Here is a 16874-nt window from a genome sequence, read left to right on the forward strand (position 1 = left end):
TATTGGAGTGAGTTATATATATATTCGGTATGTTTAGTTGTTTATAGTCTTTCATATGATATAGCTCAGATTTTTTAACGACTAATGTGTCATTTCAGGTGCTTTATTCTAGAACACATTCCCTACATGCTTGCTGAAAAGAGAAAATGCAGACCACTTAGAAGATTTCAGAGATGATCCAGAGTTTTCTACTGTACACTAAAAATAAAAGTGTCTTATTGGCATTGATGATCCCATGAAGAATCTTTAACATCCATGAAACCTTTCAATTCAACAAAAGGTTCTATAACAAGGAAAAGGGTTCTTTAGATTTTTATAATGTTCTTTACACTAAGAACTGGCCACTGAAAGGTTTTCGGGGAACTAAAAATGGTTCAGTGTAAGATCCTGAGCCTCAACTGAACACTGTGTGATATTTGTGATATATACAGTGTTGTGGAATTAATAGAGCACTAGTAAGTGCACAAATATAATCACCTTTAAACAACCTCCAGCTTGTCATCAGTTCCTGGAGTGCCTCCAAATGGTTAAAGACATCAATGACATGGACAGCAGAAGCTATGAAGTGCCTGGCAGCAGCAGCACATCGATGCTTATTTATGTCCTGGCACCTGTGACTGAGCCAAACAATTCCTTTCTGCCACATAATAATATTTTGTTTTGTAATCATTGATAGGAAGCCAGGGGCTCCTTGTCACAAAGGCTATATCACAGTAAGATTGAGTCAGAAGTTCAGTTGCATGTATCTTGCAAACAAGCACAATTTTATGATATCTTTATAGTGAATATAAAGTCAGCTAGAGAAGCCAAGTGGTACCTGGGGAAAAAAATAAACTGAAAATCATTCATATTAATTATTAATATTAAATATTAAGTATTATTTATTAATAATTCAATTAAACAACTTCTTTAATTGTATTTTTGATCAAATAAATGCAGACTTGGTGAGGATAAGAATTATTTTTTTTAAATCTTACCAACCCCAAACATTTGAACTGTAGTTTGTATGTGACAGGGATTCTCATAAGATAAGTAAATTGGCAACATTTAAAAAATTATATATGAAACGTTAGATCAGATTACCTCTGCTTCAACCTTTTGTACACAATGATCACATGGATCAAGATATTTTCACAGTGCTTAAAGGCAAACGTGTTTAAAAAGGCAATGTCATGGTGCTTGTTGCTATTTAGCGCATTAAAAGAAAATAAATCTTAAGGGCCTTTTTATCTAGGGGCCATTAACCCTGTTGTATCAGACATATTTCATTTACGCAGCTTCCAAACAGCTGCTTTAGGAATATGTTCCAGTTATAATTTTGTGAATATAGTATGGGAGATTAAAACAGCCATACACGATTATTTAATCTAAAGCACAGGCTTCTGTTTATTGACCATTGCACACACATGAACAGATGAGAATATTTACACAGATGTAAACAGTCAGTACCTGCAACACATTAGAGTAGAGCTGCACATCGTGTGACTAACACAGCTGCGGACCAGAACAAACAGCACATATACCACCATTAAAGTCCATTCAGCTTCTGCTACTTTGGACTAGCTGGGGATGCACAGGTCTCTTTAGTCTTACACTCAAGCGCTCATTCTTCGTGTTTTATGCATTTTTGGAGGAGAACACAGATTACACAAGTGTTTAAACAGAAAAAAGCTTTAATCAAAGTAATCACACCCCTGAATAATTAGAATTATTTTCTGGAACAATATCTGTACAACGCACAGAAACTTCTAGTTCATCTGTACCACTCAGTATCCATCTCATAGATTCACTACTCATAAGTTCTGGTCTTAAAGGAACTAGATTCATTCTCCAGTATTACAAATGCAAACATTTATGAAGTCCTGCTGCAAACAGGTATTACAGACACTCAATACTTTTCTTTCTCTTCTCATCATTTGTTTTCCACAAAAGTAGAATTTAGTAGGATGTCTGAATTTCTCAAAGGACAAAAAAAAAGACAATCTGTATTGGAGTTCATCATGATGCTCTGACAAAGAACAGTAGGTATGTCTCTTTTAAAGCAAATTAAAAACAAAAACGAAAGTGCAAATCTGCTAATAATGCTTAACTCTTATGTCTACTCAAACACACACACAGTTCATGTGTATTACAATACTGGGGCCTCCCCTCACATCATCCTGCACAGCAGGACATATCTGTGTCGAAGGGCTCTGATGCCACTGTGATGACCAGCCGTCATCCTCTCTTCCCACAGCGTGTGCAATTTTCCAGCACACAGACATCACTGGCAGGGCGGGGTCTTATCAACATTTCCTGCTCCGTGGCTAATGATGCCCCTATTGTCCAGACAACATCCACACAACAGCGGTTTCTATACACACCACAAACAGACAGAAAAACTACAAACACATGGGATGGATTCTACAAAAGATCTGATTGCTCCTCTGCTTGCGTTCCTTCATTTTCTTGGGTCATGGCTCGTCATGTAATCTCACTTCATCTTAAAATTAAGAATAACTAAATCATTAGCTGCATCCCAATTTACGCACTTCTAGTGCACACTTAAAGCATGTACACTTTACTGATGATGGGAGAGTACACTGTATGACAGTACTTGGACATTATGAAATTGTCTATTTAATTCATAAGCAGTTTATGTACCCCTTGCAGAATTAGTAAAATATATGTATACATATACATATATATATATATATATATATCTTACATAAGAGATTCAAGTATACACATCACAGCTGATCGATGAGCCAAACAATATGATGAACCAAGGGAATGTAAACTTTTGAACAAAAAATAATTTGTGTAATTTCACTTTCATGATTTTGTGTATATACTTAAATATCAGTTTAATTCATTTAAAAAAAAAATGCTGAACACCTTACAGATTTTGCAAAAAATATCTAAAGTTATGAGAAAAGTTAAACAATTTGGGAGGCACTGATTCTAATCCTCACCATCTGTTTTGGATGTAATGTATGCAAATTGGGATGCAGGTCTAAAAGTAAAGATCTTACTGTAATGCCATCAACACAGAATTTACTGCGTTCGTTACTGCATACAAATCCAACCCCATTTTTCAGATGCCTGTACAGCCTGAAACCATCAGACAGAACTTAATGCCTCGTACAATGTTTTTTCTTTCCATAGGTGTGAACATTAAAACTTCTTTTATTCATTCAGCCCTTTTAAAATCTGAACAGTTAAAGAAATACCCTTATCTCCAACCAATGTAAAAATCACAACGGTGTTGATGCGATGCTCTACACTGATCTAGATAGAAAAATAATTTTCAATTTGTTAGAAATGGTTAACACACAAAAAGGACTTTGGGAGGAAACATGGAGGGTTATGCTTCTCCACATAATATAACATGCAAAAAATTAGGAATAAAAAAGCTCAAGTCATTAGCTATTCCATTAGCATTTCTTTCTTTCTTTTTTTTTAAACAGACTGCTCAATGCATTATGCTAGAAGGCCCTACTACAAAAAGTAAGGGCAATTTTCTCTTAATTTTGGGGGGTTTATAATCCCAAAGTCAAATGCATATTATTTTAGACATTCGTAATTAAACATGACATTTAGTTCATAAAACATTTAAACTACATAGACAAAAAAAAAAAGAAAGAAAAATAATCTCTTTTCTTAGTTGCTTTTGAAAAATGTTACAACAACAACAAAAAAGAAAGTGCAATGTATGAATGCCTCTCTATCTTCTGAACAATAACACAAACAACAAGGCGTAAAAACCTTCAGAGATTCACAGTCAAAGGTCACAATATAAGATCCAAGCACATCTCTACAGCCAATCACAAGTTACCGCACAGCTCAGACGAACAATACAGTATCAAAATACAAGGCCTCCCTCTAGTGGACGGCAAAGAGTGTCATTTTGCTCTAAGGAGGGGAAACTACATTGGACAGGCACTTGATTGTAACTGCACAGCAAACGCAGAGCCACCAGCCAGCACTCCTCTGTCAGACGCTCACAAAGAGACAAGGCAGTAAAAAGCATCAGACCCACAGGAATGTGCCGCGGACTCTTCACATCTCCTAAACAAGCGCTCGCACGTCAAGAGAGGACACAAATAAGCATGCAGGCCAGGTCATGGCAATTTTACGCCTTGCTATACAGACAATAAAAGTATGCTTATTCTGTTGTCATGGTAACCTTAGAGAAAACCGAACATGCTTCAGATATGTGATGTCAGATGCTAAGTGGTCTGATTGGAAGCCGTAAACAGAAAAAAGCCTTGCACGAGAGAAGTGGATAAATAATTTAGATTTCTGTGATGATGTAAAAGAAAGAGTGACAAATGAGGTAGAGACATCAAACCAGCCACTTCAGAGACAGGAGAGGTGCTGAGAGAGATCACTCTGGATGAGACATGTTAGAGAGAAGAGACTCGCCCCGTTCAACTCATCGTTTCGTTCTTGTGCCGGTGGCGGCGGGAGTCCAGAGGCAGCGGGGGCTCCGAATCATCCATGGGCAGGACCAGTCGGGTGCCTCGGATCACCAGCTCGTGGTCGCCAAACGCCAGCTCTCGGTCCAGAGCCTCGTCAGAGTTCACAGCCACTCTTCCGACGGGCATCCCGCTCGTGTGAGCACCCGTTGCATCTGTGCTCACAGTGATGTCACCGTACGTCAGCGTGATGTCACTGTCGTTCAGGATCAGGTCCGAGTCGCTGTCTTTCAGCTGCTCCTCATTCTGAGAGAAAACACACAGTGGTGATTTCATTGAATCTGGGCAGATTTTCTGAGTATGCGGGAAGCTATTTAGCAAAGAGACTAATAAACCTATTACTGTTTATTAATTATAATCGTCTTGGAGCCAAATGAGGTTTGTTAAGGGAATAAAATCAGGTAAAATGTAATAAAAGTTAGTGATTTAAATCCTAAGTTAATCATTCAAAGTTGTTGAGGTCAGTAAGATTTATGCTTGTCAATGAATGCTTGTATTCAGCAAAAACACATTAAACTCTTCAAGTGACAAAGACATAATGTAAGTAAAAAACATATTCTGTTCTTTCTATTCATCACATCCTGAAAAAAAAGTATCACGGTTTTCACAAAAATATTAAGCAGCACATCAACACTGATAATAATAATAAATATTTCTTGAGCAACTCTGAATGCTGAAAATTCAGCTTTGACATCACACGAAAAACATTATATATTAAATATATTTTAAAGTGTTGTAATATTTTAAAATATTACATTTATTACTGTATTCTGGATCAAATAAACACAGCCTTGTTATTTATTACTGTATTCTGTATTAAAAAATTTTTTTTAATGAATACATTTGTTTGATAGTTTGTGTGTAGGTTGTTTATTTAAATTGCTTTTTTTTTTTTTTTTTTTTTGTATGTTAATTAATATCGCCAATAAAAACTATGATAAAATTTTCTTTTACAAGCCAAATAAAACAATCCACACTAGGAATTAAAACCATCACGGTCCAATTAAATATGTTTCATAAAGACTGGACTCTGGAACGAGGATCACTTGCCAGTTACAGCTATTTATTAGAAGTGGCTCAGGAATAGTTAATTAGCGATGTTGAATAGTGAATTTATTTTCACATGTTTTAGTGAACTAATATTTAGCATGGAAGTGATACAAAGGGCATGAATTTAGAGATGTAACTTTTCAAAGAGGCTTTTTGAATTCTGTGCTTTAAGAAGTTGCATCTCTAAAGTCTAAAGCTGGATATTAAATACTGGTCTATGTACACATGCAGACAATGCACATTCTGAGAATTGGGTTTTTAAAACAACAAACAATGTAAAGTAATATTATTAAAAATGCGTATGTAATAATAATAATTAGATTTGCTCATTTATAATTTTTACAAACGACAGGCTAAGTGATTTGATTTATGCATTTATGAAAAGCCTACAACAATCAAAACCTAATCATTGCAATGGATAGAAAGCTCTGATTATTCTAATAACACAGCAGTAACAGATGGTTTTACGTCTCTTGTTGACTATATCAAGCCACATTCACTGTCTGTTCACATCTCTCTGGATAATCAGCTCTAGGAGGGGGGTAATTTGAGTCAGCTGTTCCAGCTTATTAAATGGCAATTAAGAGTGAATTTGAGGGGTCCGTCCCTATAAACACATATTCCGTCTGTCGCCATCTGACAGTACGCAGACCTAAATGACTAGTTCCTTCAGTTTTATCTGCCTAATCTAGCTAAAACAAAGAGGAAAATCTAGTACTACAGAGAATTATTAGTCCACTGTGTGCATGTAAAGTACAAACCTCATACGCCTGTGGGCTGGTGAGGCAACGTGCCAGAGGGCCACAGCAGGCTGGAAATGTGGCAGTGAGCGGTGGGCCACTGTGAGTCAGAAGGGGCTTTAGATAACTGTAAGTCAACAGTGTTAAGGTTTTGCACGATTTTGCATTTTATGAGATGATGTCATGATGCAAGTCATGATGCACATGTACACAAATATGTGAATCGGACTGCATTTGCAACATTTAGGTTTCATATAAACAGAACCAACATCTCAAATGACACAAATTTGTGCATGTAAACTTACCTATTGTAGCACACTGCTTAGCATGTAAAATTTCACATTGGAGGACTGGATTGGTGTTTTACTCCCATCTTGTAACTAATAAGAGCTACACAGCAAAGGATACTTGTGATCAAAGTTGTACCAGACCCTGAAGAACCAGGCACTCTCCTGTTTAGTGCTCCTCCTCTCCACTCCATCAGGGCCGATCTGCTGGACACAGAGGAAACCCATCATTAAACAGCTCTGCTCTAAAAAGCCACTGTACTTTTGTCTATAGCAGACCGAAAACACTTACAAAGTTCTCCTGATCGGTGTCTACTCCAACACTGCCAAACACAAAACAGCATTACAGCAAATGTAATAAAACACTTATGATGCAAATAAGACAAAAGCCATAGTCCACTTGTGTGACAAAATGACAAAAAGGTCATTCAGACTGCAACTGAGGTTCAAACTAACCGGATTTTCTGGCAGGACAGCATCTGAGTTGTGCCTCCACCGCAGATCCAAACGGTGAAGAAGACCACCAGCAGTGTGGTGGAGAACATCATCTGCCGCGCATATGTGGCCGTGTCCCTGATTGACAAGGCAAAGGTCATGGCGCCACGAAGACCTGGCGAGGAGGGGGGCAAGAACACCAAAAATTGGTTCACACAGACCTGATGAATTGGATTTGTTTTTCAAATCTGATCTGTCCACAGTGTGATTCTGAAAGTTATGAAATCAGTCAAAACCTAGTTATCTACATTAGCAATTACTTAAACGGCAAGAGATGTAAGAGAGTCAGTGTGGAAAGAGAGGGTGGAAAACTTGGACATTTTGTCTTTGCTCAAATCCATCATGATATCTTGCTGCTGTGCAGAACTCATCACACAATTAATGTGGCAGACTTATTACTTTACCCTTTACACATTCATGCATTTCCTGTGTCCGAAACACAAAAAACAAAACCAACAACAATGGGTTCAAGCTTGACCCATTTAACCTTAACTTTTGGTTTTGGCATGTCATTCTTCATAGTTTGGATCTTAGCTGACCACAGGAATCGCCTTCAGCTTTACACACAAACCTGCAAACATCATCATGTGCTGGAAGTTGGGGCTGATCTTGTGTTTACGGCCCAAGTTCAGCAGGAAGGAGAGGGGGTAGATGTTCGCCGCTCTGCCCAGAAACACAGCCAGCTGGGAGAAGAGGAGTCAAGGCATGACTGCAAAAATGGAGCTACCGCTGCACTGACAGCATCTAGACCCTCTTTAGACATTTTGTCCTTACTGAGGGCTTCAGAGGGCTCTGTTCATGAAAAAGTGGTTCTGGGCCATTGATTTCTGGGAAACACAATGAGCTATAACTTCCTGGACATATCACTCAACAACAATAGCCTGCCACTTCCTTGATTGACATTAAGTACTGCCGCCCAACATAAACACACACATGCTTTTTTAATAATAGAAATCCATCAGATTTCCCACTTGCTTTGCATTTGCTGAGAGCATTTTACCATTCTTTTAATAATAGAAATCTTTTTTCTGTTTATATTTTACCATTCTACCATTTTTTAGACACAAAATTGAATTTTACATAGTTTCAGGATACGAATGCGCCCACTATGAAGATTGGGTTGAAGACGTGGTTCTTGAAGGTAAACAATGTCAAGCCCATGTAGGAAAATATGAAGTTCTCAGCCAGAAAATTCAGAAGCTCAAATAACTGAAAGAGAGCACAATGACAAGAAAGCACAGTGAGATGTTTATATTACGTATATATTTCATATTCCATAAACCAAAAAGAAATATTAACTCTGGACAAGTTCAGCAAAGCTGCTCAGCAGTTTTTATAGTTAAAGCATTACTAGGGTAAAGAAAAAAAATCATAATCACATGAAATTGGGTCATCATTGTCCCAACGCTTATTAGAACAAGGCCCTTGCTAGTGTTACACTACTGTTTAAAATTAAGAAAGATTTTTTTTTTAAAGAAATTAATACTTTTATTCAGAAATGACATTAAATTGATCAAAAGTGACAGTACAGCCATTTATAACACATATAGTGTTAAGAATTCTATTTCAAATAAACACTGTTCTTTTTAATTTTTTATTCATCAAAAGATCATACAAAACAAATAAAAAAATCATGGTTTCCACAAACTTTTAAGCAGCACAACTGTTTGATAATAATAACAAATGTTTCTTCATGTGACACTGAAGACTGGAGTAATGACTGGCATAAATTACATTTTAAAATATAAAGCAGTTACTTACTTGTTTTGTCCTCTCCTGAGATTCAGGAGACAAATTGTTAAAGGTGTAATGGGCCTGTGTCATTCCACAGAACAGAACCGCCACCACACCTGAGAAACACAGGAAGAAGAGTAAAAACCTGCATTCTAGGTAGTTTTTGAAGACTCCGTGGGTGTCTCAAGCTCACCTGTAAATCCACATGCCTCGGCCAGCAGGAATGTGCTCCAGGACATGAGGAAGAACAGTGCTGTCTCCAGCAATGGAAAGTCCCTAAGCTTAGTGAACTTAGTAACGTGAAAAGGAGTCAATGAAAATAACTTTGGGATGAAGAAACTGCTAAATGCATTATTTAACATTAGCAGTGACAATCAAATAGAAAGAAGAATGAGATCTATGCATGCCATAAAATATTGAACCAGTAAAGGATATCAATGCAGTTACGACTCCAGTTGCCACTCCAAGAGCAAAAGAACCACTGAAGACCCCCAGGAAGATGCCGAAGGACTTCAGCATGGCCATGGCTTCAAACGTGTGAGTGTTGTCTCCTTCAGGCTGATATGCAATAATTGACCTGCAAAAAACACAGATACATTCACACACACTCATACATTGTGTGATATTAACATATGAAAGTAATTGTAATGTCGGATATCTAAAAGGGTAAAGAATTTTAAAGAAAGAGATTTCTCTGTTCTTCTTTTTTGCAATAATGCAACATATCCATTTGCTACTGGAAAACCATAACAAACATTACGAGCAGGACTGGAAAATGTGCTAATGTTTTGGTAACATCTGAACTCTGACACATTAGTTTCAGATAATAAATGTGCGATTCAATTTATCTCCTACTATTTTCCAGTCTCTGCAGTGTTTTCTTAAAGAGGTCATATTATACATATTCTATCATCTATTTTTTTTCCCCTGAGGTCCATAATGTTGCGTTTTTCCAACCCATCTCTGAAAATGTGAAAACATTAAAATCAGGCTAAAATGATTGTAAACTTTATTGAAAAAAACTAACGTCGGTATACACCAAACACCATGCGCATTACATCATCTGTAAGAGTTTTGGTGATCGTTCCCATATTCTGCTCTTATAGCTTAGAAGCTGTTGTTTTGCTGCTTAAATTAAATACATATATTTCCATGTATTAGGATAGAAATTACATTCTGAAAGAGCAAGGAAGATTGGATTCCTCATTATATGACCCCTTTAATTACTTTTTTAAATGTACCTGATGTCCAAATGATGTGCTCAAATTAATAAAACACATTTTTAGCATTTAGGATAGGCAGGAACAAGAGAAAACTTTCTAGAGGACCACAGTATCACTTCAAACTATGAAGCAAATGGCTATCATCCAATCAGCAAATACCCACAGCTCTGCCCCATCCACACCTTCCATAAGCGGCATGCTAATGAACTTCAGAATTCAGTTCAAATAAAGTAGAAAGGGATTCTTGTTCTTTGAGGAATGAGGCGCAACTCAGATCTTTCTTTAGCTTCATTACAGGTGCTGGTGTGAAGCATATCTGTGGGTCATTTACTCGGCATGTTCTGGTAAAGACCAGTCAATGCACACACTAAAAATCCACTCGGCAGGCTCAAAGCTAAATGTGCAGCACACCCATTGATGGGCGTTCTCAGTGTCTGGTTCCCGCCCTCTGTATAAGCCACACCTCTAGGGCTGTGATGCCCCGCCCCACTTTGCCTTCCGTAATAAAGCAGCATGCTGGAGCAGATGAAAGGTCCAGCAGAGAAAGAATCGGATGTTAAATGAAAAGTGTTAATTATTCGTACTGCATTGTGTTTATAAAAACCCAAAACAGTTATATCTCAAAATTAATAATACGTGTGAATTAAAAATAGCAGTTTGTAAATATAGCAGTGTATAATCATGAGCAGCAGAGGACTTACGAGGACAGTACGACAGCGACGGCATCATTCAGAACACTTTCTCCGAACAGCAGAGCGTACAAGTCAGCATCCACCTGCAGCTCATTGAAGATGGCTAGAACTGTCACTACAAAACAAAACACAAATCAACCTTCTGATAAGCCCCGCCTTAACAAACACTACTGACCAATCCTGCTTTAGCACCTGTTGCAGTCTGCCATTTTGTCAGATGTGCTATTCTAATGCAATTTCTAAGGGCTTCTGGATAGTGTCTGGATAGTTTTAAACTCAATTCTACATTGAGTATTTTAAAATATAGTAAGATGATGCCAGGGCATAATAATGGCACAAGGTACCAAAAGAGGATAAACATGGAAATTTGAAGTTCACAGTATGCATTTTTTTAATCATGTTATTGCATATTTTAACAATGGCAGATAAAATATGTAACCCTTGACCACAAAACCAGTCTTAAGTTGCACGGGGCTATTTGTTGCAATAGCCAAAAATACATTGTAGAGTATAGATTAATTATAGATTTTTCTTTTATGCTAAGAATCATTAGAATATTAAGTAAAGATCATGTTCCATCAGTAATATGAATTGCTAAGGACTTAATTTGGACAACTCTAAAGGCGATTTTCTCAATATTTAGATTTTTTTTGCACCCTCATATTCCAGATATTCAAATATTTGTATCTCGGCAAAATACTGTCCAATCCTAACAAACCATACATCAATGGAAAGCTTATTTATTCAGCTTTCAGATGATTTATAAATCTCAATTTAAAAAAATTGACACTTAAAGGGATACTCCACCCCAAAATGAAAATTTTGTCATTAATCACTGACCCCCATGTTGTTCCAAACTCATAAAAGCTTTGTTCATCTTCGGAACACAATTTAAGATATTTTGGATGAAAACCGGGAGGCCTGTGACTGTCCCATAGACTGACAAGTAAATAACAGTGTCAAGGTCCATAAAAGGTATGAAAGTCGTTGTCAGAATACTCCATCTGCCATCAGACGTGTAATCTGGGTTATACGAAGCGATGGGAACACTTTTTGTAAGCGAAGAAAACAAAAAAAAACTACTTTATTATTTTCTACGTGTATTTTGTTTCTACGTGTATTTAGCTTTGATTTGAAAGAAAACACCGCATTCTTGTGGCGCGGATGATACAGAAGAGCATACACAGCATACGGTGATATGAAGAGACACAGAGGAGACTGCTGACAAAGGAATTGTTGAATAAAGTTGTTATTTTTGTTTTCTTCGCTTCATATAACCCAGATTGCACATCTGATGGCAGATGGAGTATTCTGACAACGACTTTCATTCCTTTTATGGACCTTGACACTGTTATTTACTTGGCAGTCTATGGGAGAGTCACAGGCCTCCCGGTTTTCATCCAAAATATCTTAAATGGTGTTCCGAAGACGAACGAAGCTTTTACGGGTTTGGAACGACATAGGGGTAAATGATTAATCACAAAATTTTCATTTTGGGGTGGAATATCCCTTTAAGACTGGTTTTGTGGTCCAGGGTCACATGTTTGAAATCTCACAACTGATTTGCAAACGATCGCATTACATGCAAGAATAACATCCATTCAATACAGGAACACGTTTTACTGAAATTTGTGTTGGTAATGTCATTTTCAAATTTATTTATGTACACAGTACATATCCTGTAAGGCTTGTCTGAGCGAGCAACAGTAACCAACGTGGACTGAGCTCGGAAAGGCGTCAATTCCAGACAACAAATTGCTTTGATATGCAACTTAATTATAATAATTTCCTAAAATACCACTATACTTCAGAAAGCACAGATGTATTCAGCTAGAGCAGAAAAAAAAAACACAAGACATATACATAATTTTCCAAATAAATGTGTTTGAAATACACCTTTAAACACCCATGATTGCATTTAGGCACTGTTACAGGGACTCTGACTGTAGTACCTGGGTCAGTGGCTGAGACAATGGAACCAAAGAAAAGGCAATCAGTGAAGAAGAAATCACCACCCAGATGGCCAATTTGCTTCATCAGCATCACACAGCCATACATTAACAACCTGAAAAACAAACCGCACACCTCTGAACGCTGGTTTTCACCCTCATCGCTGGAGCAACCACTTGAAAAAGCACTGACAAAAGACATTGTGTGCACTGACCCAATGATGAAACAAGACACCACGGTTCCCACAAACGCGTAGGCAAGAATGGAGCCCAAGTTCCTGAAGAAATGTCTCTGAAACACAGACAGAAGAATTTAAATGAATAATGAGCTTTGATTTATCTACAGTGAGCATTACATCATCTTGTGCACATAGCAGCTGGTCTGTATTAATGAATATATATAAAAAAAATAAATAAAAAAAACTCTTACTCGTTTTAAACTGTATCCAGCATGAAAAATGATGGGAGGCAAGAGAATATTGAAGAAGACCTCTGGGTCAAAGGTCACCTGAAACAGAATTAGAATGATACAGTTACTGACATTTTATTCACCTTTTATAAAATGAGAAGCAATTTTTAAAATTGCACTACTGTTCAAAAGATTTTTTTTTTTTTTTTATGTTTTCAATGAAATCTATTATGCTAAATCTATTACAGTAAAACCAGTAATATTATGATATATGATTAGAATTTTTATTTGAATATATCTTAAAATGAAATGTATTCCTGTAATGACAAAGCTAAATTTTCAGCATCATTACTCCAGTCTTCAGTGTCACATGATCCTTCAGAAATCATTCTAATATGCTGATTTGCTGCTCAAGAAAAATTATTATTAAAATCAATGTTAAAAACAGCTGCTTAAAATTTCCAAAGGTTCAAAAGAACTGGATTTACATGTAATCTGACAATCTTTTGTAACATTGTTACTAACAGCGTTGACCAATTTAATGTGCCCTTGCTACATAAAAGTATTTCTTTCCAAATTGATTTCTTAATGGATATTATCTTTTTAAAAAGATCTGAGCTATATCCTCTTATCAGTGGTTTGACTGGAGACAATTTGGGGCAATCAAGTCTAAATTTAGTTTAATAGGGTTCAAGGGTTAAATAAGGCTCATTTTATGCACAGTAGAATGTATTTGAAACCTAAATTATGCAATTTTTAAACCCCAATGTTTTATCTGAGTTAGAAGCAGTTATGTTTCATGCAGCTGTCATGTGAAGGGTATGTTCAGAAAATTACTGTTTAGAAACCAACCAACCACAGATTACTTCTATCAGGCACTGAATTAGTATGTGTGAGTTTGTGTTGAAATTCAATTACTGGAACAAAGTTAAACCAGGAATTTGAAACGTCTAGCCAAAACAGACTGGCTATCAATCTAAAAACAGATGCAAGTATGAGTCATATTCAAATAAATTCGGAGTTCCCCAAACATTTGTGGTTGATGTGTGTTTTCAATTCAGTTTCATCTGAATCTGTGTTGTAGGTCAAACGGCTGCTGTATGAGTATTGAGATGTGATATTTTACCTTGCGGAGCATCTCGTTGTCCTGAATGTCATTGACTTCACTGCCACTGATCTCTCCTTTCAGCGTGTACTCATAGAACTTACCACTGACATTCACCAGAAGTGTGGCCGGACTGGCATTGACATTACAGCTCAGTGTAATATTGTTCATGTCGCTGGGTACATGAATAGCATATCGCAGGACAACACCCACAAGCAACCCTGACGAGAGACAAAAACATTGCATTGCAACGTTCATTTAAAATGATTCAGTACATTTTAAGTTTCTAAATATTAGTTGAAGTTTTTTCTTTTAATTCCACAACTATTTTTTTTAAACTCTAGTGAGCTGCCTACCTAGACTTACTGTCATCACAAAAGCTGAAGTGATTCAACTCTCAACTCACTAGATTTTTGAACCATCTGTCTGTGAACCATGGTTATTTTTATTAGCTTATAATAAACTTTAAAACATTTTTTGTTAACTGAAATAAAGCTGCAATAAAATTAAAATATTAGATAAAAAAAAAAAAAAAAAAACTTTAAAAGGAAAATTAGAAGCACAGCTGAAATAAGTTTAAGTTGAAGCACTAAAATTACTAAATGGAAATGAATAAACAAAAACCTGAAATAAAATCTAAAAATTTCTCAAGTAAAAATCAACCAAACCAAAACACTAATATTAAAGAAAACAACAAAAAAAAAAACCTCAAAACAAAATTACAAAAAAATTAAGTAATAAGTATTTTAAGAAAAAATAAATAAATTACGTTATAAGTATTTTAAGTGAAGATAAATAAATTGTATTAAAATATAATTTAATGTAGACTGTTATAACATAATATATAAACATATAATAAAAATTGTACAACACTGTTTTGTACACAAGCTCCTGAATAACCCAACTGAGATGTGCCTCACAGACAAGAGGATTTGCAGTTTTAACTGATTGCAAATAACCCTAAAAACCTCAGTATTACTCTCTTTGCAATCAAAAAGGGTTTCCTTAACTTAAGACTCTAATAATTGTTCAGATGACAACAGCAAAGCTTTTGAAATCTTGTGTTTATGTTTTGAAAGAGCCCAGAATATATGCAGGAGAAGCAGTGAGACAGATTAACTCCTGCTGGACAGGCCCTGTTCTTCAGTGCTGAAACTCCCACACTGCCCTTTGAACAGTCATGATCATGCATGGCGTACTTTCATTAACAGATCCAATGCATCTGTACACTTTACAGCATGCTGCTGACCACACAGTTCAGATGCGATCGAAGAGGAAGATGATCACGCCTGTCCTCACCATATATCATCGCCAGCCCCGTCTCGTGCAGAAACCTGAAGCGGCGGTGTTTGAACAACCATATGGTCAAGATTGTGAGGGTGAGGAGCAGGATGAAGACTAGTAGGTCGGCGCTGTCTTGCCTGTGGCTTTCTTCAGCTTTCTTCTCTGTCACGATGTTCTCCATCGCACTGTCTTCAGCTCGGCACGGGCACGAGCAGAGGGCGCTCGCCAAAACAAACAGAGACAGCCTTCTCCAAATACTCATCATTTCACATGTAGAGCCCATGTTGGCATTTCTTTTACGTGGAAAGACAGAAGAAGAAGAATGCACTATGCTCAGGATCGCTGAAGACAAGCAGGCGCATTAGCAGCAGATACAATCATAGGCTGCTGTAGATTGTTCCTGATTCCCAGCGAGGCCCCGCCCACTGCACGTGACGTCACGTGACCAACCAAACAACGTGTTCGTGCAGTTCATAATGTGCAAACGCTGCGCATAATTGTCGATGTTTTCATTTATTGTGCATCGTCATTGTAAGACATTGTCATATATATAATATAATAATAGATATTCAATCATGACAAGGGTGTTCAAATCTACACTCACTCACATTTTACATTTTGTATTGCAGTAAAACCCTCATATCTCATGCATATTCCTAAACCCCAATGTTTTATCTGAGATAGAAGCAGTTATGTTTCATGCAGCTGTCATGTGAAGGGCATGTTCAGAAAATTACTGTTTAGAAACCAACCAACCACAGATTACTTCTTTCAGGCACTGAATTAGTATGTGTGAGTTTGTGTTGAAATTCAATTATTGGAACAAAGTTAAACCAGGTATTTGTTTGAAACGTTTAGTGAACACAACTGAGTTCAGTAAAACAGACTGGCTATCAATCTAAAAACAGATGCAAGTATGAGTAAAACCCTCATATCTCATGCATATTCCTAAACTGTGTGAAACAGGCCAAGTTCAGAAGTTAATGAGGGAGAACAGTCATGCATTTGTCACAGATATAATTGAAACCCACACCCTCAGGAAAACAGCTACTGTTTTTCGATCAGTTAGGTTTTTTTTTAATACATTGTGTAGTTTATTTTCTGTACAACAGTGTAGTTGCAGTGAAATAATAAATAAATGTTTAGTTTATCCTTTTGAGAACCAGAAGGAAACGTTTTGTAATTTTTTTTTTTTATGTCATTACATTGGTTGGAGCATAAGAAACAAATGGAGAACAAAAAACATAAAAAAAAATGTCATATTTTATTCTATGTCATTGTAGAGGGACACCAGAACTAAGTTATTTAAAAAAAATCTATATACATATATACATATAACACACACACACACACAATGGTGTGAAAAATTGTTGGCCTCCTTCCTGAATTTTTTTTTTTTTTTTTTTGCATGTTTGTCACACTTTAATGTTTTCAGATCATCAAACA

The 16874-nt window shown here is 36.6% G+C and overlaps 1 protein-coding gene across 1 annotated transcript; it reads right to left on the reverse strand.

The window, feature by feature from the left end:
• Nucleotides 1-1361: 1361 nt before the first annotated feature.
• LOC109061926 (sodium/hydrogen exchanger 6-like) lies at nucleotides 1362-15865 on the reverse strand. Its single transcript, XM_042770288.1, is given in 17 exon segments — nucleotides 1362-4460; nucleotides 4463-4706; nucleotides 6272-6377; nucleotides 6659-6744; nucleotides 6830-6860; nucleotides 6994-7147; nucleotides 7604-7715; nucleotides 8128-8241; nucleotides 8794-8882; nucleotides 8960-9065; nucleotides 9202-9343; nucleotides 10691-10796; nucleotides 12634-12746; nucleotides 12846-12922; nucleotides 13061-13138; nucleotides 14166-14365; nucleotides 15444-15865. Coding segments are annotated over 17 exon segments (2145 nt in total). The 5' UTR covers nucleotides 15712-15865; the 3' UTR covers nucleotides 1362-4341.
• Nucleotides 15866-16874: the final 1009 nt, after the last annotated feature.

This window comes from Cyprinus carpio, chromosome A14, assembly GCF_018340385.1.
Source record: "Cyprinus carpio isolate SPL01 chromosome A14, ASM1834038v1, whole genome shotgun sequence".
NCBI lineage: Eukaryota > Metazoa > Chordata > Actinopteri > Cypriniformes > Cyprinidae > Cyprinus > Cyprinus carpio.